Source organism: Leptonotus elevatus, chromosome 10 (genome assembly GCF_054856555.1).
Source record: "Leptonotus elevatus isolate MCC_2025b chromosome 10, RoL_Lele_1.0, whole genome shotgun sequence".
Classification (NCBI taxonomy): Eukaryota; Metazoa; Chordata; class Actinopteri; order Syngnathiformes; family Syngnathidae; genus Leptonotus; species Leptonotus elevatus.
Window position 1 is genome coordinate 4,832,204 of NC_141248.1, and position 23,501 is coordinate 4,855,704.

The 23,501-nt window shown below is 41.0% G+C and overlaps 1 protein-coding gene across 1 annotated transcript in view; it reads left to right on the forward strand.

Annotated features, from left to right (window-relative positions):
* Window positions 1-22: 22 nt before the first annotated feature.
* The window catches only part of rhobtb3 (Rho related BTB domain containing 3), a 36,806-nt gene continuing 13,327 nt past the window's right edge, over window positions 23-23,501 (forward strand). Inside the window, exons 1-7 of the mRNA XM_086087409.1 lie at window positions 23-971; window positions 2,403-2,634; window positions 4,442-4,634; window positions 10,216-10,373; window positions 10,545-10,653; window positions 13,069-13,264; window positions 13,368-13,564. Of these exons, the coding sequence (XP_085943535.1) occupies window positions 970-971; window positions 2,403-2,634; window positions 4,442-4,634; window positions 10,216-10,373; window positions 10,545-10,653; window positions 13,069-13,264; window positions 13,368-13,564 (1,087 nt within the window). The 5' untranslated portion in view covers window positions 23-969. The remainder of the gene's footprint in view (window positions 972-2,402; window positions 2,635-4,441; window positions 4,635-10,215; window positions 10,374-10,544; window positions 10,654-13,068; window positions 13,265-13,367; window positions 13,565-23,501) is intronic.

Here is a 23,501-nt window from a genome sequence, read left to right on the forward strand (position 1 = left end):
CTGAGATTTCTGTGATGTGAGAGAGTTTTTTGTTTTCTTGGTGTGAAGGTGTTTTTTTTGCATGTGTAAAGTTTTTTGTGATTGTGAGCTTTTTATGAGTTTGATAGTTTTTTTTGTAAACTGAGAGTTTCTTGGTGTGGCTAAAATATTATTTGGTGTGTAATGGTTGTATTCATGAGTGTGAGAGGTTTTCAGAATGTGTAGAGCTTCTTTTGTGTGTGTGTGAGGTAAATTATATTTTTGGCCTACAGCACCTTACATCCAATTGCTATGGTGAACGCAACCCTTTTCCCCATTAACCCCAAGCTACACAAACCATCAGTAAATGAGAGCTCAGCACGCGCGTGCGTGTTGCTGAGTCAGGCGAGCGTTTCATTCCTTTACACCCCATTTCTCTCTTTCTCGCTGTCTCTCTGTCTGTCTGTCTGTCTGTCTCTCTCTCTCTCTCTCTCTCTGTTTCGCTCTCTCTCTCTCTCTGCCTGCCTGTCTCTCTTTCTCTGTCTGTCTGTCTGTCTGTCTGTCTCTCTCTCTCTCTCTCTCTCTCTCTATTTTGTTGCCAATAAGACTTTGTTGTAGCGTACGACGTCATTATGGTGTGGACACCAGCGCGTGAGGCTCTGCTCCTCTCCGTCACGGTGGTTAGTTAATTGCTTCCCCTACCCACCGGCAACTTGTTATTGTTAGCCCATTGAGTGTTAGTATTCCAACACAGTCAGCCGTCTGCTCACGGTCGGGACGACCGGGTCGAGCGAGTCTCCGGCTTTTATGAATGACTAGCGAGGCGGGGGAATGCCAGTTAGCGAGACCGGGCTCCGCTGGGACCAGCCGCCGATGAGAGCGATTAACGGCGGAGCGGAGCCGTGGCTCACTGCGGAAAAAGGCGAGCCTGACTGCCGCAGACTGGCGTGTACACGCACCGTGAGAGGGACACGCTCCACAGCGTAGAGCAACAACGGCACCGTGACCACAATGTAAGTTGTTGGCTACCTACAACTCATTACAAGGCGTCACATAAGGACGCTTTAATTCTCGGTTCCCCTTGATTGCAGAATTCCCGATCGATCGATCTATCTATCTATCTATCTATCTATCTATCTATCTATCTATCTATCTATCTATCTATCTATCTATCTATCTATCTATCTATCTATCTATCTATCTATCTATCTACAATTGCTAATTGGACTACATTAAACTACAATCTCTGAGATGTCAAACTTCTTTTACTGTTATGGTTGCCCTCAAGGGGGCCAGAATGTGATTGAAAAAATAAATAAATCAGCAGCTTAAATCTTCTTTTTAGGAGAGTGCAATGCCATTCGTTTGTGTTCTTTTGAAAAAATGAAGGATGCAGACAAGTGCAGCAAGGGAGGTCTGAGTTATTATGCTATAAAAGTTAATAATGGTATGGTAGGCTATTTGTTAATGCTTTGGCTCAAGTCAACAATTTTCTTTACAATAACATGTCCTCTGCGGCCAGACTAGGGTATTCTGATTAATACTGCATTTGTGGAATATGAATTAAGCAACAATCTCAGGGGGCGACCATTTTGCCACTTGTTGACGACCGAAATGACATTACAGTGCCTAAAGGGCTCAGGTGTAAGGACCAATCATGAATCACGGGTTTTCTGGATTTGGTCATGTGGCGTTTGCAAGCTGATTGAATTCATATTTACAAACGGAATATTTATTAGAATGCCGTGTTTAGACGAGTGGGGGCACATCAAACATATTTTTGACTTGACGTTCCCTTTAAAGTTGCATTTCATTTTTTTTTTAATTCTGGCTAGACCTGACATCTTCTTTGCTTATAGCTAGATTGTGAGGCAAAACTCTAATAAATGGGAACACTAATAATTGCCCCATCATATTAGATAATTTGCCCTGCATATGTTTTCATAATTTACATGGCTTTTGAAACATTGTGGCAAGCTTGCACACACCACATCAAATAACACAGACAGGGCTGGAACTGGCCCACAGGCCATGGGTTTGACACCTCTGCTCAAATTGTTGGCCTTTCACATTTACACATTTCGTCTAGTTAATACGCTCAAGCACACCTCTTTATTTTCGTGGCATGCTTCTCATGACTTTACATGTCAGTAACAGTGTGTGGTTTTCTTGAATCGATCTTTGCTTTGACAACAAACCAAAAGAGGAAATCCTTAGTGGTCAGGTCTGCGGTGGCAAATAAATTATTAAAGAAGGTAAATGATGAAGAACTCTGTATAACTCTTTCAACTGTTTGCACTCCCGTGAGCCCTAGGGTCCCTGCCAAGCTTGACAGTGTCAGTTCCACCGGCATGAAGGATGAGCACCAGGAAAATGAATAAGCGCCTCTTCTTTCTGAAGTACTTCCTCTGAAGTTCCTCATGGCTCATTTGTCTTCCTCACAGGTCCATTCACATTGTGGCTCTGGGGAGCGAGTGCCCCGTTGGAGTTGGGCCAGGGGAGGAGATTATGGGCCAGGGCCAACTGCAGGGAGGCCTGCTGTGGAGCTACTTGGGCCATGGGGCTCTGGTGGGCCCTAGCGACCTGGAGAGCAGCCTGCATAACCCAGCCTTCATGGAATACACCTCACGTGTCTTTGGAGACGTCACTATTGTGGTCCAGGATTGTCCCAGCTGGGTAAGACATGTCTGTTTTTGGACTTTGACATTAGCATTATACGTTTAGGGGTAACTATTTCGTCGGTATGTGTGAATAGTCGGGTTTCCATCCAATTGTTTCGAAATTTTTTAAGTGAATTTACTGAAAATGCGCAAAACGGACACGCAACTTATGCCCGTTTCCATCTGTTCTTCTTTTGAGAATATGGAGAGCGGACTCCGCCGCTGTAGGTGGCGGTATACACCATAGAGATGTGATCCACCCGTAATTTAAAAGAAGAAGACCAGGAAGCGACTTCACCACGCGATGGCGTCGTATGAGTTTGCTTTTGTAATTCTTCATAAGCCGAAGCGTTTCTTTGCTGTTTTCCATCTAAAATAGCATTTATATTCGCTTTTTTAATTAATTCCAAAAATATTTCTGTTTCGTCCCCCCCCCCCAAACATACCTTACTTTATCATCCGACATTGCTTTGGGACTACAAACGTACGTGTGACGTATTATCCAGTCAAAACAAAAGACGTGTATCTGGTCTTGGCAGCTGTCATTCGCAAAACCTGTTTCCATAGCCAAAATTCGCATTTTCCTTTTTCCGATAAGCTTCAAAATCCACCCCCTCTTAGCGTAAAAACGTTTTGGGGAATTTTGGGCCTTTTTTCCAAATTTCTAGCGTTTCCATTCAGTTTTATTTTCGCATTTCTTGAAAATTCGAAAAAAATGGATAGATGGAAACCCGACTAATGTCAGTCTGTTTCTCTACATCTGCGTTGTGATTGGCTACCAATCCGCAACTCTATTTAGCACAAATGGTAAAAAACCTGACAGTATGTGCGGTTCCATTACAGTTTTTCGCAAAAATAAAAGTGATATTGTACTATTTCGATAAAGTACAATTTCAACTTGCCGGTGTTTCCATTGAAAAGCGTTTAACTTCTGAGGCGCAATTCTCGTAATGTCCCGTCTCACGGGACCTCGCAGTTCCGTAGGAGGTGCTCATGATGTTTACGGAAGACAGACGCCCGGAGTTCTTAATATTACTTAAAAAACATCTCCCTCCCCTCATCGGGCGGGTTCGGGCATTTGGTGTTCACATGATTACAGGGAATGTGCAAAAAGTGTTTCCATTACACTTTTGCGAAATACTTCTATTTCGACACGTCTTAAAAGCCACCTCGTGAGATCGTAAAAACTTTTTTGCGATTTTAGATTTTTTTTCCCGAAAAACACGTGTTTCCATTACCAGCTTGCTTTTGCGCAAAAAAAAAAGCAGTCAGTAGAAATGTTATGCAAAAAACATAAAGCAACCGTTCTGAATAGGTTATAACAGGTGGGAATTCAGCACTGCTAACTTAAAAGGTGTTCATGGAATTAACTTGCTAATAAACACACAGTGCGGAAGTAATGGCAGTAATAAAACATCACCAAACTGATAGGGTTACTTTGTACTCTGCCTGTTTGCTGTAAGACATTCAATCATTTTCTATTTTCAAGGCCACTTTCTTTCCAAGCACTGATTGTTTGAGCGAGGTTTGCTGTCCTCAAAGTGCCTCCTAAACAATGAAATTACTTTTGTTTTTAAAGCACATGTAATGTAGAATTGTTTTGATTTTGTAACCGTACAGTAAGTGCTCTATTGTAGAACTGTCTTAGCCTGGCAGTAGTCTGTCACTCATCTTTCGGCTTCTTTGTTTTTATTCAAATGACTCGAAGCACTCTGCAGTTTTGCCAGCTTTGTGATTCCAATCAAGTTTTCTCACTGCTATTGTTGCATTGTGTAGTGTAGACCAATGTTTCTCAACCTTGTTGTCTCCTTCTTCCTCTCCAGGACTTGTTGGACAGTGACTGGGCCAGCGTGCGTAAAGTTCTTGAGCAGGCGGACATTCTGGTCATCAAGTATTCAGTGACCGACAAGCTGGCCTTTCAGCAGGTCAGGAATGGATATGCCCCAAGACTCCGCCCACTTCTTAGGCACTGGGGCGTTCCTGTTATCTTGGTTGCAGTTGGAGCTAGGCTTAACGGTGAGGGCGTATGTGATTTTATTTCAAATTATTTTGTACAACTCATTAGTCCTATACCCGTTTTTGTCAGCAAAAATAGACATTAAGAGGCTCCTCATTATATTCTTCTAGTGGCCTCCAGCACATTCTCAACTAAATTAGCATATTCATATTTTAGAGAAATTTTGACTTGAAAAGAACAACTGTACCTTTGTGAAAACCATGTGTATTTTGTCATGGGTGAGGCAGTGATTTTCAAATGGGGGTGGGGGGGGGGTGTTTCTTTAGTTGTGCGAAGCCAAGGGCGGCATGTGTGACCTCAGGCAATATATTTTTTGTTTTATTTTTTGCCGTACTAGAATGAAGTGTAATTGCACATCCACTACAGTAGTTGGTAGTGGTGCTCTCATGTCAAAGAGTGCAGTAGGAGTATTAACTCATCTGCAGAGGTGTACTTACAACAATTTCACATACAAATACTTTTATAGTAAGATTTTATAGTAAATTTTCTTCTTCGTGGTATAACAAAAAATAATTGGGAAGCACTGATGTAAGGGTTTCACAACATGAGACTCAAGTTAATGCAGGAGTCACCCACATTTTTTACCCTGAAAGCTACTTCTTGAGTACTGATTAATGCTATATTTTTTGCTGTTTTCTAGTTTAGTTGTATTTGTTTGTTTGTTTGTTTGTTGTTTACTTTATTAGCTTGAGTTTAATTTGTTCAAATTGAGGTTAAGTCATCTCATTGTTTCTGTGCCTGCTAGCTTGTCGCGACAAATGCTGTGGCTTGGCCATGCACTAAAATACTGACCATTGAACTATACTAGTTAAAAAATATATTTTTGTCATTTGCATATTTACACCAATGTAAGTGTGACATAAAAGGATAGCAATAAAAACATAGCTCCCTTGTAAAGTCTAGTTAGGGACTATACAACAGGTCTGTGGGCTGCTTATGTGGTCCATGGGTTGACTGCCATACACATAAAAAAATTAATGGAGTGTCACAGTGGCTGATGCACTTTCAGCTGTTTATTGAACGGTGCAACCAGCCAAACACACAAATACAAAATGAGAGCACTCGCAAGCAGCTACAGTAGGACAAAAGTCACGTCCACCCACTAACACCAACCGACCATGTTCCCGATGCCCTGATGTCATTCACTAGGTCCCGCCCCTTAAATACACACATACAACACTGCAGCTATCATTTTGTGACTCTGCTTGTCCCAATGTGCAGTAATTACACTTCATAAAACCAGTTTGATTCTTTACATTCTCTTTTGTCGCACAATGGCAGTTTGATTCTTTACATTCTCTTTTGTCGCACAATGGGGCTGTAGTGTATATTACATTGATATTTATCATTTGGAATGCTAATTTTTTTCCGCTTTTAATATTATTGTGAAGGTATGTGAATGTCAGATATCAACTAATGAGTTTGCCCTTCTCTATGCCACATATAATCTTTGGGCCAGCCCTGATTCTTTCTATGCTTCAGACACAGTGACACTCATTTAATGCAGTTTGTGTTGTGTAGACAATTAAATGCACAGAGCTGTATTTTTAGCTTTTCTGCTCAACATTCTTTGAGATCCTGTCAGTGCAGCGCCGCGGAAAGATTACAGTTGAGTTGTGCTAGTGGTACGTGTGTACTTGTACAGTGTGTGTGTACATGTGTTTGCGGTGTTGCATGATGGCAGAGTAGGGGTTTGCCTTTTTATTTAGTTTGTTGGTGCTACCCAGAGTACGTTCACGCTATCCCCGCATGACTACAGAGAGCGACGGCTGAGCTCCGATTGCTTTTTGCTGCTCAACTTCAACCACCTTTGCATTAAGCGTAGGGGCCCGTGATTCCGCCAAGGACACACTCGCGCCCTCACGCACATAAACGCAACACTGATGTGCCAAGTCACCGCCTGACAGACGCTCACACCCCCATTTTCACTCACGCACACACACACTCTTGGCTGAGTGCCTGTAGGTTATTAGCATTATGATTTATCAAATGCCTCAGCACTTAGCTGTGTCCCACTCATTCTCTCTGGCTTGGTTCTTTGTTCTGTCTCCCCATGGTCTTTTTTCTTTCTGCAAGATAATCACACAAATTTTCTGTCAGATTCTGTCTTTTTTTCCCCCTATGCGCACATAGCTCAGCATGGCTAGTTTTGGCCAGCATAACCACGGCAGATGATTACATGATTGAAAATTGCAGAATGCAGCAGGGTGCCAGTGTCTTCATTCAATAAATGGAGCACCCCATTCGATTTTTCTTTTATGCCACACCATCGATGTCTGTATGGAATAAAGAGGCCTTGCTGCAAGTCATGATTGCATTTTGTTTTAAAAGGGGAAGTCAACCCAAACATTTTCTTTACTATAATTTACTCTATGCAGCTCCACAAGCCTACAGCATTCTGATTAATATTGCATGTGTGGAATTTGAATCAAGCTACAATATCACACCCGATTTGATCCATCTCAGGATGCGGCTATTTTGTCATTTGCTGTCCACTAAAAATGATGTCACAGTTGCTCAGGGGTCTGGTAACGACCAATAATGGCTCACCTGTTTTCTGAGTTTGGTCATGTGACATTTTCAAGCTGAGCCTTGATAAGTTGTTTTTCTTGAGCAATGACCAACTGTGATGTAATTTTCAGTCGACAGCAAGTGGCAAAATGGTGGCCCCTTGAGATGGATAAAAACATTATTTTGAACGATTCTGATTATTTCATTCAGGTGTGTTGGAGGAGGGAGCCAGGCATACCTATGGGGAGAGATTTGTCTAAAAAATATTCACACAAATAAATTCTTGATTTTCACATATTTTTTTCAGATCCACAAATACATTTGTGATTTTCACATGTTTTTCAGATCCACAAATATTTTCTTGAGTTTCACATGTTTTTCAGATCCAAAAATCTATCTTCACGTCTTTTTAATTTTGTGTGTGCATTTTCATGACTTTTCCTTGCGAGTTGTCGAAAGTGCATTTGTGGCTCGTTGCGCACGCGCATTTATTTTTGAGACAAGCATTAAGTTTTTTCAAGATATTCACACACACAAGCTCTCAGATATTCACGCGTCTAAGGCCCGTTCCTCCGCCGTCCACGGGGAGGCAGTGTTGCTGTCTCCGTTGAACGGGAACAAGCCGTTTCTTGTTCAAAATTGGATATTGAAAAACAGAAATCGAGTATTTACCTGACCTTTCATTATGTGTTTATTTTGCACAAGTTGAGAAACAAAATTCGACCTTAATTTGTTTCCCTTGAGCTTGTTTTGCCTTCACTTCAAAGACGCTCTTCTTCTGCTGTTGAATTTTCTTCTTCCATGCCACTAAAGCAGTAGCGGCCCACTGATCTGTGTATAACTGTGGCTTGTGGCGGGGTGGTCACTATTTTTTAACAAGTGGATAGTATGTGCTACTTTGAAGACCCCCTTTTTCTTTTATCGCTCAGTTCCTTAGACCCCAATATTAGATTTGGCACAGGCATCTTTTGTTGAATTACAGTTATAATTCTTTAATACAAAATATACAAGTTTCCTCCTGTAAACATTATTAAGAATATAAGTTATACATGTATTTAAGGCAAGTCCTCTTGATTATGTTTAACAAATTCTCAAAGTCTCAAATGTTCTCCAATTTCGATACTGTAAATGTATTGGATCGTATGCCGATAAACGTTTCTTAAGAGGAGTAATATGGCGGCCTCTAGGCTTCAAAAGTCTTGGCCTATCGGCTATCAAATTATACAAATGGATCAGTGCGGCGGCCAAAGAGGAATGAGCCGTCTCCCGTTTCTCATTTCAAATTGGAAATTGAAAGACGGAAATCGAGACGTTATCTGATCCTCTATTATGTGTTAATTTAATTTGACAAAAGTCGGGAAACAAAATGTGACCTTAATTTGTTTCCCTCGAGCATGTTTTGGCTTCACTTGAAAGACACTCTTCTTCTATTGTTCTATTGTTACCTCTAGAAAATTTAACAGCAGAAGAAGAGTGTCTTTCGAGTGAAGGCAAAACAAGCTCAAGGGAAACAAACTAAGGTCGCATTTTGTTTCCCGACTTGTGCAAAATAAAGACATAATGGAAGATCAGATAAAGACTCGATTTTAGTTTTTCCAAATCCAATTTTAAACGAGAAACGACTCGTTCCCATTCAATGGAGGCAGCAACACTGCCTCCTCGTGGACGGCGGAGGAACGGGCCTTAGACACATGTGAATTTCGGAGAGCTTGTGTGTGTGTGAATATCTTGAAGCAGCGTGATGTTTGTCTCAAAAGTAAATGCGCGACAACTCGCAAGCAAAAGTCATGGAAAATGCACACGCAAAATAAAAAAAGACTTGAAAATCGCGGATATATTTGTGGATCTGAAAAACAGGTGAAAATCAAGAAAATGTTGGTGGATCAGAAAAATATGTGAAAATCACGAATTTATTTGTGTGAATATTTTTAGACAAATTTTTCGACATAGATACCAGGCTTGGATAGGTAGTTCTCGAGGACAGGATTTGGAGACCGCTGGTATACACTGTACCAGGACCTGTCTCCATGCCAACATTGCAAAGGCAGCCCGTTACCGGGTCATTGAGTGTACTGCTGCGAATATTATACAAAAATGGTGCTCAAAGTTTGCTGCTAGAAGAAAGGAGGACAGTGAATTGAATATTGACAATTCAAAGAATGGACTGAAAAATTTGCATCTGTTCTCGCTTCAAATAGCACAAGACCAATTTGCTTGCAATTTGGCAGGCGACAACTATGGCTGTGATGAAAGTTTCCAAGTTCGAAACAGCATTATGAGACAAAGCATAGCAATTTTGAATAGATGTTTATGAAAAATTCACAAGGAAAAACGAGAAAAATAAAATCATCATAACAAACTGCAAGTAGGATTCTTGTCACATCTATGAGACCGCAACAAAAAGCAAGAGAATGCTTACATTCTCAGATGCAGAAACAATAAATGAATGCTTAACTGAAGTGATGGACACAATGTTTGAAGGCAACCAAAAAGAGGAAATTAGAGCTAAAATTTAGCAATTCTCCCTGTCAGATTCCTCAGCAACCAGACGCACTGAAGTACTGGCTGCTGATGTAATAAAGCAGCTTTGTGTTGGAATACAAAATGCAGTGCATTTCCTTGTAGTGGACGAGTCCATTGTCACCACTGATAATGCTCATTTGATGGTGTTTGTGAGGTATTATGATGAGTTGTTGGGCAATGGGCATGCCAATGACATTTTATTTGACTTGGTAATTTTGAAATTACTTTTGTATATTTTTGTCACATGCAATAGTGTTAATTATATATATATATATACTAGCTATAAAAATCTGCATGTTTGGTTTGATTAATTGATGACTCTAAAATGCCCATATACAGTATATCAGCTGCCCTGAAGTAATTCATTTGTGTACTTTGGTTCTCTTTGAATTTCATTTGAGACATGACCATTCAGCTTAATAACCTGCAATGTAGCATGAACATTACATTTGGGATCCAATCGTTTTTCTGTTGAATAGAATATTCAATAAAATATGAATGCAGTCACTGTTTGGCCAATAACTGGACTGTCCTCCCTGCACACAGACGAGGGCCCCCCTTGTACATGCCCGCTGTGTGCGTCTGACTGGAGCAGCTGTGTGCCTCACAGTGAAGGTCTGCAGCTGTCCCGGGACCTTGGAGCCACCTACCTGGAGTTACCCTCGCTTAACCATGTGTTCGTGGGTCGCTACTTTGGCAGCGTGGTACGCACACACACACACACACAGATGCATCACATCTCACCTCAGGCCTTTTCATTTTTAAGATAATACATCTTATGATGGGGCCAATTTGTTCCCCAAGCAAAGAACAGATGATGTAACAACTTATTTTTGTACCTTTTTTTTGAATACGTGTATTTCTGTATTATTCAGCTGGAGTACTTCATGATTCAGTGTCTAAAACACAAAGCTAAAGAGAAGCCAGAAAAGAGGCGAGGAAATAAAGTCAACGAGCTTCGCCCGCCTCACTTGGAACAACCAGGTCAGAACAATAATGTGGTATTTAAAACTGATAATTGTATTTTAGTGGCAGACCACTAAATAACATAAAGAATTGTCTTTACACTCAGTCAACAAAAATGTTTTAAATTTTTCCTGTTCTGTTTTCCCATTTCTATCCAGTAGACTGACCAAATAGTCGTCTCTCAAACTTACAGAGCCCCCCCCAAAAAAGCTGTGCTAAGGTTTGGTCTGGATCGATATTACTTTTTCTGAATAGGAAATTAGAAGAGAGATGAAGTGAGAGGTAGACTGCCACTGAAGTCAAAATCAATTTTAGTCTGTTTTCAACACCAGAGTGTTTTATTTTGATGCAGCTGGGATTAGACAAGTTTCGTAATTAATCTTGTCTTTGACCAAATTAATTTAATCAGTGTTGGAATTTACTCACCCTGATCGACAGACAACAAAACATGCTTTAGTCGGTGCTCAGTCCGTGTATTTTTTCGAGGCTTCACATCATTGTGCACTCACCGAAAGGCCAGGCGTCGTCATCAACAGGAAGTGAAGAGCGTTATTTTGCCGTGAATGTCTCAGATTTACAAGGGGTTATGAATAACACAAATGTGCACATTTTAGGTTACTGCGTGGTCGCAACGTGCAAGCCGTCTCGTCGAGACCACTTAGCGGCCAGTTACCATCACAAAGTCACGTCAACTAGGTGGGGAGTTGCCAGTCATGGCAAAATAACCACCGCCGATTGTATCTTGGCAAAACAATACGCAAATAATAATAATAATAAAAGGGGGAGATTTTAGGGATTCCCGCCCCCCGTATCTCCGGAACGCTAAGTCCTACCGTAGACATAAACACATCACCGGACTCGGCCCGACGAGGGACTTTTCGTTCCGGAGGTAGAGGGCCGACAAATGCCCAGATTTAACCCGAGGTACGCTCCAGCGGCCATTGGATGTTTGAGAGGTGCTTTATTATCCAACCACCGTCTGCTTTATCATATTTGACCTCTTGTAACCAAACAACCTCCACACGACAAATGTAGCTCCCACTTTAGACACTAACTATTTTCCTAATAAAATGTTAAACTTACATCTTTCACTTTTCCAGTTGTGTCACACACCGCCCGCTGGGACCGATCCATTATGTTTGCAAATCCACCTCTGAACAGGCTTTTCATTAACAAAAGTCTTTTGGGAAATGCTGTCGGTACATGTCCTTGAAAAATAAAATTAATCCACTTTCTTCTCAAAGACTTGAATGAAGGAAGCAACCACTTTTTCCTGATCATTGTTTCTCCCTTGCTCTCCATGGAGCGTATGAGCAGCCAGCTTCTTGAATTTCTGTGGGCGTGACAAACCTTTACCAGAGGCGTTTCCACTAACCCGCGGGGGCGGGGTCGAGTGCACTTGCGTGACTTAGTGACGTCAAACGGTTACGGAAGTTTAATCTGCCCGTTTGAAGCACACAATTCATATAAGAGGAAAAAGCTAAAGAAGTCGCGGACGGATTTTTTTCATACCTGGTTGGATTGTAGACAGTCCAGGGATGATACATATTATTGAGAGAAAACCCCACTAAAGGGCATTTTCATACAATGGGACCTTTAAGAGAAATAAAGTAGATGATGGTTGAATCCATTTTTTGGGGTGATGAAAAAGGACATTTCTTAACATAACATAAGAATACTCCGGAAAAGACCGGGGTATCAATGTTAAAAGTCACAAGATGAATTGTAAGGTGTATACTGCAATACTCATTTCCCATTTTCAGCCAAATACTTTAAAACAGAGCATAGTTAGCTAATATAAACTCAATAGAGTATGCTTTCAACTTACTGAAGAAAAGACTGAAGGCAGAGGAGTGAGCGGGAAAAAAAGCATCTCCAAGGACAAAACACAGAATTTGACATTATTGCGTTTCAGACAGTAAATATTTGATTGTATTTTCTTTTATTGCATTGAAATAATATAATTTCATTTTCTTCATCCTCAATATATTCATCTGTCCACTTTGCTTCTGTGTTTGTAATCCGACATAAAGACTGACAGTTAAAGGTCCTTCAGGGTTGGAGGATTTATTTCTGCCTGTCACTTAACTCTATATTTTATGGAGTCACTCGCTCTGATTCGATGGACCGCTCAACTAAAGCCAAGAAAACATAACTAAGAAGAACGAGTTTACAGCACACGAACGGAAACATTTTAAGTTCATTATGTTGCTTGATTATCTTATATTCATTAGAAAATAAACAAATAATAGCTTTGTAAAAATATGAATGTTTTCTTCATCATAGCTTCATGGCCCTAAACTGTAATCATTTAAAAAATTGATAAGATGAAGAAAAAGCTATCAGGCCCATTTGTGGAGTTTACAACTCATCTTCCTATCCTCCCCTGCACCACTCTTACCTGGCATGCTTCCACTTCCACCCTTTGCACAGCTCGTCTTCCTCCAATTCGGGTGGAGGAGTCAAGCTTCTCCCAAGACATGCAGTGGTTGTTGGAACGTGGCGTGCAGTTTGCCGACGTGGCCTTCTATGCTGGGGACTCTGGGAAAGAACTGGGATGGGCTCATGCATCAGTGCTCTGCGCTGTCAGCCCGTATTTCCGACAGCTGCTCCTGGGGCCCAAGACCAGGTAGGAGATATACGTACAGTATTATGCTATCAAGCTATTTCACCATCTGTAGCCAGCAGGTGCTTACCTCCTCCTTTGTGCTAAATATTGTCTGGTTTGACAGGGAACGGCCGCAGTCACGATGTGTCTGCAGGGAGAGGGATGGAGCCCCTCACTCGTTACTCTCCACCTGGGATGGAGGAATAATTGATGACATGCCTCGATCTGAGGGACACCTGGCTGGTCGCCTCTCTCGTCTGGTGGTGAAGGATCCTCTCTTGTGTTTGTGCTTATGGGAGACTCTCATGTTCATTTACAGAGGTAAATCACCACAACACAGTGAAATATTGCCAAAATCTTCATAAGATACACTATGTGAACAAAAACTTGATTGTGTGTTGATTTGTTTAACTCATTCACTTCCAGCCATTTTCACTGAAGCAACCCCCTTCACTCCCAGCTGTTTGACTAGATTTGGACAGATTTTGCAAGGCTCACAGAATAGTGTGTTCTATTGCTATAAAAACATGGAACCTACCAAAAGAAACATTAGAGTGTCTTTTTTCATCAGGAAAAAAAATATATTTCTATCTGTTTCCGTTTTGCAGCAATTAGCATTAGAATAGAAAGTTTCATCATTATTCACAAATCTGTTTAGAACTGTGGGGAAATCAGCTTGTTTGCAACAAGCCCTTGTTGATCTCGTATACTCTGCTGCCACCTGCTGGCCGTTTTTGTAATTACTACCATTGCTTTACCCGTTCTCTGCAGTTCAGAGGCTGAATTAAAGCCTTTTGTTTGCTCTAGCATAAAAAAATAAAAAAATAAAAATACAACGTATTTATGCGTTTTTTTTTGGAGCAAATGAGTTAAACTAGGGCTGTATCGGTGGTAGTACAGGTCGTGTGTGAAAGTCAAATCAGTCAAACAAGCTGAGATAGGCAGTGTATCAACGCCGGCTTTGTTAACTCACTGTTACCCTTCACGCCATCATAAGGAAAAGACAAAAAGACAAGACAAAAATACCCAGGTTAGCTTAGCGCTAGCTGAGAGCTGGCAAGGCGCAAGCAGGTGGATTTTAAAATTGGTACAAAAGAACACTCTGGGTTCTGCCACTGGTCAGTTTACGGCGACGGATCCTGGAGGTTAAAGTAAGTTATTTTAAACTAAAAAGGAACCTTTCCATAGGTTGATATGGCTGCGTTAGCCCATCTGTGTTCTCAGATATGTTGTCAAGAAAGTGAACATAAGGCATAAGATAAAGCGCTTTGAACAACATGGTTTAGTTAAAGGGCCATATACAAGTGTTGTCAAGTGTAGTCAATTTACAATTTTCCCATATGATCAATTTGAAAAAAATTGGGGACTATGACTTGTTTTTCAGCAAAAGTACAAATAGTAACCCATTTGAGTTATTCGGGACGCAATGATTAACTAATTTGCTCCCCAAAACGTTTGAATACGTTCTATTGTAAATATTACAATGCTCCCAAAGACGTATTTATACGTTATTATTATTATTTTTGAATGTTTGTGTTAGTGCATACGGAAGGCTTTGATGCAGCCTCTGAACTAAAGAGAATGCTCGAAGCAATGGTAGTCATTACAAAAACGGCCAGCAGGTGGCAGCAGAGTATAAGAGATAAGCCAGGGCCATGTTGCAAAAAGCTTTTCCCCCCAGTGTTTTCATCATTCATAAAAATATATATATTTTTTCCTGTTGAAAGAAGAGACTCTAATCTTTCTTTTGGTAAGTTTCATGTTTTTATAGCAATAAAACAGAATATTCTGTGGACCTTGTAAAATCTGTCAAAATCCAGTAAAACGAAGGGGTTGCTTCAATGAAAATGGCTGCGAGTGAATGAGTTAAACGGTAAACGCACAGCGGAGGGTGATTGTGGGTGCGAGTACGAGCTCTAGTTTAAACAGTCGTACAGAAGCTGAATATGAAATATTGAGTGTTGGGGGGAGGCGGAGTAAATCAAAACACTATAAACAGAATAGAACATAAACCGCAAAATAGCCAATTTCACAGGTTTTGCTTTTATCATTCTTTTAACACACTCACACACACACACTTCTGATATGAGGGGATGTCTTGAGAGGACCAGACACAAAGATGAAGCTGAAAGTGAAAATGAAGTCTTAATTATATTTTCCAATTTTGTTGTTTTTTCTTCAGAACTAATACCACAAATCTTTTGCCTTAATTTAACATGAGGGGAGGTTTTGCTTCTTTTTTGTTGTTGTTTTAATCAGCGTGGCTCATAGCAATCATGATGTTTGCAAAGCTTGTGCATTTTCTTCCATGACTGATTTATGATCACTAAATGCCTACACATTGTCATCTTTTCTTGTTTATAGTCAGACTTTGATGCTCTGCAAAGCTTTCCTATTTGCCTAGATTTTCCTGAGGATGTCAATTATGATTTTCCTTGATTCTTGTTTCCTGCCAACTGCTAACAAAATAAATGTTATGCTCTGTCTGCTGCAGCTCTAAACGTAGAGGAAACCTATCAGACTGACATAAAAAATAACAGCTATGTTACAGTTTGATGAATAAATATTGAATGTACTTTGGCAGCAGATGGTAGTTTTTCTGTTATTGGGTGTGGTCCAATGTTTAATGTTATGCCAGCGGGAGTTTTGAGCTAGAATTGGTCAAATTAGAGGTGTTTAATAGTCTTTACTCAGAGATTTAAACATTTACTCTGTTCAGTTAGAAGATAAATCATTCTTTGCAAACAGGAAACAACCCATGAAAAGAGCCAAAGTAATGCATAGAATTTGTTTCCAAATAAAAAAGCCTGTGTGATTTATATTACAATTTGTTCTATATCAGGGGTCTGCAACATGCGGCTCTGGAGCCACATGTAGCTCTTTAGTCCATCTTCTGTGGCTCCCTGTGCATCTCTGAAAAATTTGTAGAAATAATTTGTTTTTACACATTTATTTTTATTTTTTATTTTTTACTTTTTAACTTTTTTAAAATGTATTTATAAATGTTTTACTTTTTTTTCTTTCTTTTTATTAATTGTTATTTTGTATGTGGGTGTGTATGTGCATGTGTGTGTGTGCGTGTATTTGCCGTGTGAGTGTGTATTCATTAAAACCTATTAAAAAATCCCATACCGTTCACCTAAACCGAACACTTCAGAATCCACCCAGAGTCGTGAGGTTGTCAGGAGACCCGAGGAAGGACCAAAGAAAAGAAAGGGGCCACCGGCCGGAGAGCAAACCCAGGAGCAGGAGCGCCCCTCACCCCAACACGGCCCGCGCCCCCAACCCAACGCAGCAGGACGGGGCACTGCAGGCCCGCCAGGCACCCCACCGGTCCACAGCCCCCGCTCCCCCCACGACCCCTCCGCCATCCACCCCAACCCAGCCCCAGCTGCCCCCAGGCCCCCAAACCCCCAGACTCCCCCCGACCCCACCCCCACCAACCGCCAGCCCCCCAGCCCCAGACCCCGAAGAGGGGCCGGACAGCAGAGCGGTGAGGGCACCCGCGCCCACCCCACCTCCCGCCGCGTGGAGGGACGGAACACCGGGGGTAGAAGGGGAGATGGGGGCACCGGGGGACGGGCGGCACCCCCGAACCCCAGGCCCAGCGGGGAAAGGCCCCGGTCGTCACTCCAGCGTTCTTAGAGAAAGCTAACCCTGTTACTGAGTTCGCCAGCTCGCCGACTGGCGAACTCTACTCCTACACCTTGAAAGTGACCCCACCCAGTGTATATACAAGTGTGTGTGTGTGTGTGGTGCATTAAAATTGGGAGCATGTGAGCCGGAGCAGAGGGAAATTATATCCCCGCCCTCCGACGGAGGAACGGAGGAAGGAGACGACTAGAAGGGCAAGGGGCAATGGCAGGGCCGCCGAGAGAGGGGGAGAGGAGGAGGAAGGGTGACAAGGGAGAAGGGACAGGGAGGCGGAGGACGGGCGGGGAGAGGCGAGGAGGGGAGAGGGAACCACGGGGAACCACGGGGCACCCCGGCGACCCACAGGCCCCGAACCGCGTCGCCGGTCCCGGAGCGACACTAGGGAGAGCCCCGCAACGCAGCACCCCCAAGAGACCCAGGAAACGGCCAAGACGCAGCCGCCACCCAGCAGCCAACAGAGGGGCAGAGCCGCCCACGCCCAGCCAGAGGGGGACAGCACCTATAGAATTAACCCACTGGCATGCAGTGAATCCGAATATTAATCCTTGGTGCCCATTGGAGGTGAATCTTGAGGAGTTGGTGATTAAGGTGTCGTTTGATGTAGTCTGCTCGATCCTGCTGGCAGCAACTGGGTTCTTGACTATGAAAACACAACCATTAGTTACAAATTGCCAAATACAGAAACAGCAATGTAAGTTATCGCGATGTGGTGGCTCTCGCTAACAGGCAGAATTAAGTAACCAGATTTAGGTTAAAATATTCTATATACGTAGACCATGTTTCTATAAATTTTTATATTTGGTTTTTATTTGAGGCAGATATTTTTTTCTATTAAAATGTGATTTATGAGATTATTATTTTTTTGCGATAGTAAGGGCTACAAGTGTAGATTGAAATTGTTTATGTGGTAAATCAGTTGTTGTTAGGTCACCTAGCAAACACAAGTTTGGAGGTAAAGGTATCCTACAGTCCAAGATAGCGGAAAGTTTTTCTAAGACTTTAGTCCAGAAATACATAACCGGAGTGCATAACCATAAAGCATGAAAATAAGTGTCTGTAGTGTTTTGTAAACACTGGAGACAAATGTCGGAGTCTGAGAGTCCCATTTTCTTCATCATATATTGAGTAATGTATGTTCTATGAATAATTTTATATTGGATAAGTTGTAAATTTGTGTGTTTTGTCATTTTAAATATGTTTTCACAAACTTTAATCCAAAAGTTAGATTCCGGAGCTATAGACAAGTCTGTCTCCCATTTCGAGATGGGTAAAGACATTTTATCAGTATATGAAAGTAACTTATATATTTTTGAGAGTTTTTTTGTTGTTGTCGGAGAAAGCTTGGTAATATCTTTAGCTAAAACAGGCGGTTGGAGCGTATCCCGAAGTGTTGGAATTTGTTTCTTCATTATACTTTTAACTTGCAGATAATGTAAAAAAATTACGTTTTTTATTTTTTATTTTTGGAGCAAGGATGTATATGATATAAACATATTATCTGAGAAGAGATGGTGAAGATGTGTAATTCCTTTCTGCTCCCACACACCTAAATAAAACGATTGGTTGTTAAGTTAAAAGTCGGGGTTATGCCATAGGGGAGAAATCCCACAGGGCTCCACTTGGGTTTTTGTAATTTCTAGTGCCTTCCACCAGGCAGTCAGGGTGGCGGAAATCATTGGATTTTTAAAACAGTTATGTCGCTTAATCGATGTTGTAATAAAGAGTAAATCTAGAAGTCTGAGGTTATTACAATCCTTCTGTTCTAGTTCCAGCCAACAGTTAGTATCTCTGTTGGGTTGTGCCCATAAAATAATATATTGTAACTGGTTAGCTATATTGTAGTGCATAAAATTTGGTGCCTCTCGACCTCCTTTGGATTTATTTTTCTGAAGAGTAGATAGACTAATCATTTCATTTTAATGGTGGCTATTCGTCCTATTAGAGAAATAGGAAGATTATTCCAGCGCTCCAAGTCACTATAAATGCTATCCAGAAGTGGAGTAAAGTTTAAATGAATTAAATCAGTTAATTTAGGTGAGATTTTTATGCCTAAGTATTTTAAATTACCTATAGGAAATGAGTAGTGTGGGTCCTTGCTTGCAGCGTTCCATGAATTTTCTGTAATAGGTATTAGTGTTGATTTTGTCCAGTTAATAGAATAATCTGATAAATGTGAGAATTTAGTTATTAAATTAAATACTTCCCCTAACGAAATAGAAGGCTTTTCTAAATAAAGTAAAATATCATCGGCATATAGATTAATTTTGTGTTCTGTTACCCCAGAGTGAATTCCTTGAATCCTTCTTTCCTGGCGTATAGCTAATGCAAGTGGCTCAATAAATATTGCAAATAATAAAGAGGACAGTGGGCATCCCTGTCTTGTGCCTCTCTGTAGAGTAAAACTCTGAGATATAATCCCATTAGTGTCATGTTTTGGGTTCTGTTTCCTTGTGTGTCTCCCTTGGTCTTGTTTAAGTGTGATCCTGCCCTTCCTCGTGTGATCCAATCAGTGCCCTCAGCCACTTGTGTCTTGCCCCAGGTGTGTCTTGTTGTGTCGTTAGTCTGTGTATTTAGTCTGCTGTCTCCCCTCTGTCTGTGTCAGGTCATTGTCGTATTTCCCCCTGTGATGCTGCCTGTTTTTGCCTTGGATTTTCCCCCCATGTCATGCTGCCCGTTTTGCCTTGTTGTTTTCTCCATGTTATGTTTTTCCATGCAATTTAGATCTCGCCTTTTGTTTTGTAGAAATTAAAATCCCTTTTTTGATCGAACCTCTGCCTCCTTGCCCTGTCTTCCCGCATTTGGGTCCTCAAGCTCCCCCCTCTTGACAATTAGTAGTAACTGTAGCTTTAGGAGAATCATATAATACTGACACCCAGTGAATAAATGACTTCCCAAAGCCAAATTTATTTAAAACAGCAAAGAGGAAGGACCAGTTAACTTTGTCGAAAGCTTTTTCTGCATCCAATGATACAATAACTGCCTTTTTATCATGCCGCTGTGACATGCTAATAAGGTTAAAGAGCCTCCTAATATTATTAGTAGAGTGACGATCTTTCTTTTGGTCGCTATGAATGATTGTCGAGATTACTGTTTCTAGTCTAGATGCGAAAGCCTTAGTGATCATTTTAATATCAGTGTTAATTAGTGAAATCGGACGGTAACTTGATGGAAGGGTGGGGTCTTTTTCTGGCTTTAATAAAAGTTTAATTGCTGCTGTATTCATGTGTGGGCGTATGTAACCATTAGTTTTAATTTCTGTTACAACTCTTAAGAATAGTGGAGCAAGCATTAACCAGAAGTGCTTAAAAAATATAGCCGGATAACCATCCGGACCAGGTGCTCTGCCATTAGGCATACTATCTAGAGCACTGTACAACTCGTTTATAGTAAGTGGCGCATCTAACATATCTTTATATTCAGTAGTTAACTGAGGTATATTTAAGCTACTGAGGAATGCCTCAGGAATATATGGACATTTATTATGGAATAATATGTCCATTAAACGGCCCAAAATTTCGGAAATGTATGAAAAACGAAGTATGACATTACAAACAAAACAAAAAATTCATAAATGAAAGACGAAAGGTAAAAGAAAATGAATCTCTACGTATTGGATGCTGCATATTTTTCTGTTATGGCACATCTCTAATTAGCTTTTGGGCCTTCAGTACACTGGACTAACACAATCACACTGTTTCCTTCCTCATGATTGTTTGTTATTTACATGGCCTAAAATGGCTCTTTTGGCAGTTAAGGTGGCTGACCTCTGCTCTATATCTTTTGTATGCATCATATATAGAATACAAAACGATACATATTATACTGTATTATACGGAGCCATAATGTTGTATCAATTGCCATCTATTTTATAAATGGAAAGAGGGGATATAAAATAAACTATAATAATGTGGTTGCATAAGTGTGTCTTATAACTGGGATGTGGTTGCAGCCAGAATGAACTAACATTCAAATTCATGTTAAATGGGAGTCAGCACACACTTGCCACCTTTTAAAGTTCTTTATGCCAAATACATTTCACTAATAGTACTAGTAGGCTTTTCCTGACATTTTTTTCTTTCTAGCAGATGCTTGAAGGTTGCAGGTGTGTACTGACTTCCATTTAAAACGAGTAACGTACGTACCATCATCGCATTTAGCTGTAGTTCGAGCAACGTGCAACCGCAAAATTTTCCACTTTTGCGTTTCTTCCAGCACATGGCGCCGAGTTTAACAAGCGTGTGATGTACTCGGCGCCTCATGAAAATGCGGTTTAAAGGCTGCAGTGCTTTGCTCACCATATGTCGGATTGTGGAGCCCTTCATCAAAGACTGTGTGTCGTGCAAGAATCAAACATCTGATTTGCAGCCTTTCGTGTATTTGAACGTTGATGAAGGCACACATGCTCACATTTGCTATCACGCTTGCAGGAGAAACACAAACACGTAATCTGTGTGAGAGCTGAGCAGATTATAGAAGAAGCACTCACTTCTTGAAGACGGGTGGTGCAGTGTACATTGTGGATTTTTCTTCTCATGTGGGAGGAGACGAGGGTGGCAGAGGAATGGGGAAAAGTTGTGAAGAAGGTAACAAAAAAAAGGATAGTCAGGATGAGGAAGGTGTAGAGGATAATACAATGAGTGTGTTTTGCCTTTGAGCTTGTGGGGTGGGGAACCAAGAGTAGAATATGAATGTCACATTTCCTCAAGACACTGCAAGGAGACAGTGTTATGTGTTGCGTAAAAAATGACCGTTAACCTTCAACATGGTGATTCTAATTTAGTCTCCAACCTCACATGCAACACAAACGGTAAATTGGTAAATTTTTGTGTGCTTTTCTGAAAAGGCTAATCCATGTATGTGTGTATTCTGCATTGCCCAAGGAAAGTAAGAAACACCTTAGGAGCTATTGTTAGATGTTGATTTGTTTGAAGACTACACACAAGATTTTGACTTTCTGGCAAGCCATTTTAGCAGATTTTTGCCCCCCAGAATAATATGAGGATTCTGTGACAGAAAAATCCCCCCCTTGAAATAATTTCACGCTCTGATATGTCTGGGTGTGTGTGTGCGTGTGTGTGCGTGTGTGTGTGTGTGTGGGGGGGGGGGGGGGTGTACTTGTACATACTACATTGTGAGGACCAAAATACATCTTTAACCAACAGATTGACAAAATTTTTGTGAAGTGAGGACATTTTGGCCGGACCTCACAACTCAAGACCTCTTTTTGAGGGTCAAGACTTGGTTTTAGTGTTTTGGTTTGAATTGGGTTATGGTTGAGGTTAGGGTAAGAAATGGGGAAAGCCAATCATTTTTGATGGTTGGGGTTAGGAGGAGGGGCTAGGAAATGCATTATGTCAATGGATGTTCACACAATTATATAAGTATGTGTGTGCTTGTGTGTGTGTGCGTGTGTGTGTGTGTCGCAGAGGCCATGATTTTACTAGGTTGATGCTAACTCTGTAAGACTGTGCCTCCTTTTGAAGCGTGCTGCTGAGTTATTTGATTTGTCAATGGCTCACTATACTAAATATATCTGCAAATGTATCACATATTGCACACAACAATCACTTACTGTATGTTATTGAACAGTCAGATGATGAATTAAGTGTGACTGTTTATCGTTCTTTCTTTTTCTTTTCTTTTTTTTTAACCCTTTGACGTCTATTGTGGCTAATTTGTCTTCTCACCAGAATGTGGAAGCCAGAGTAGAGCCAGCTAAAACCCATGCAAACATGAGGCTGACCTTTAAACGTGCGTCAATTGACAATGATGTGATCAATATGCCAAAAAGAATGTGTAGTAGTAATCAATCAAGGTTATCCTATTCTAATATCTAATATCAGCACTATTATGAGATGTTATGGTGTCCAGTGGGGAAAAAAATAAGCCGTCAAAGTTGACAATTTGTCATACAAGTGTACAAAAACTCATACACTCTGAGCCGTTTTTACTGACGCAACCCCCTTCACTCCCGGATGTTTTACTGGATTTTGACAGATTTAGCAAATCCCACAGAATATTGTGTTCTATTGCTATAAAAACATGGACCCTACCAAAAGAAAGATTAGAGTCTCTTCTTTCATCAGGAAAAAAAGTATATTTCTATCTGTTTCCATTTTGCAGCAATTCGCAATAGAATATAGCTAAGTTTCATCATTATTCACAAATCTGTTTAAAACAGTGGGGAAAATAGCTCTTTGCAACATGGCCCTGGTTGATCTCTTATACTCTGCTGCCACCTGCCGGCCTTTTTTTTAACGACTACCATTGCTTCAAGCATTCTCTTCAGTTTTGAGGCTGCATCAAAACCTTCTGTATGCTCTAGCATAGAAAAGCATAAACGTATAACTACGGCTTTGGGAGCATGTTAATATTTAAAATAAAAACGTATTTATACATTTTTGGGAGCAAATTAGTTAAGTTAATCCATTTTCTATTCCACCTGTTGGTGACCCGTTTTGGGCTTTTTGATAGTTCCGAACAAGCCATTTCAAAATAAAATACTGCCCACGGGTTTTAAATTTATTTTGTGTGCAACGATCTCCTGCATCCAACTGCTAGGTAGACCGTGCAGGAATGAGGGCAGCCGCTGTGATTGGCCGCC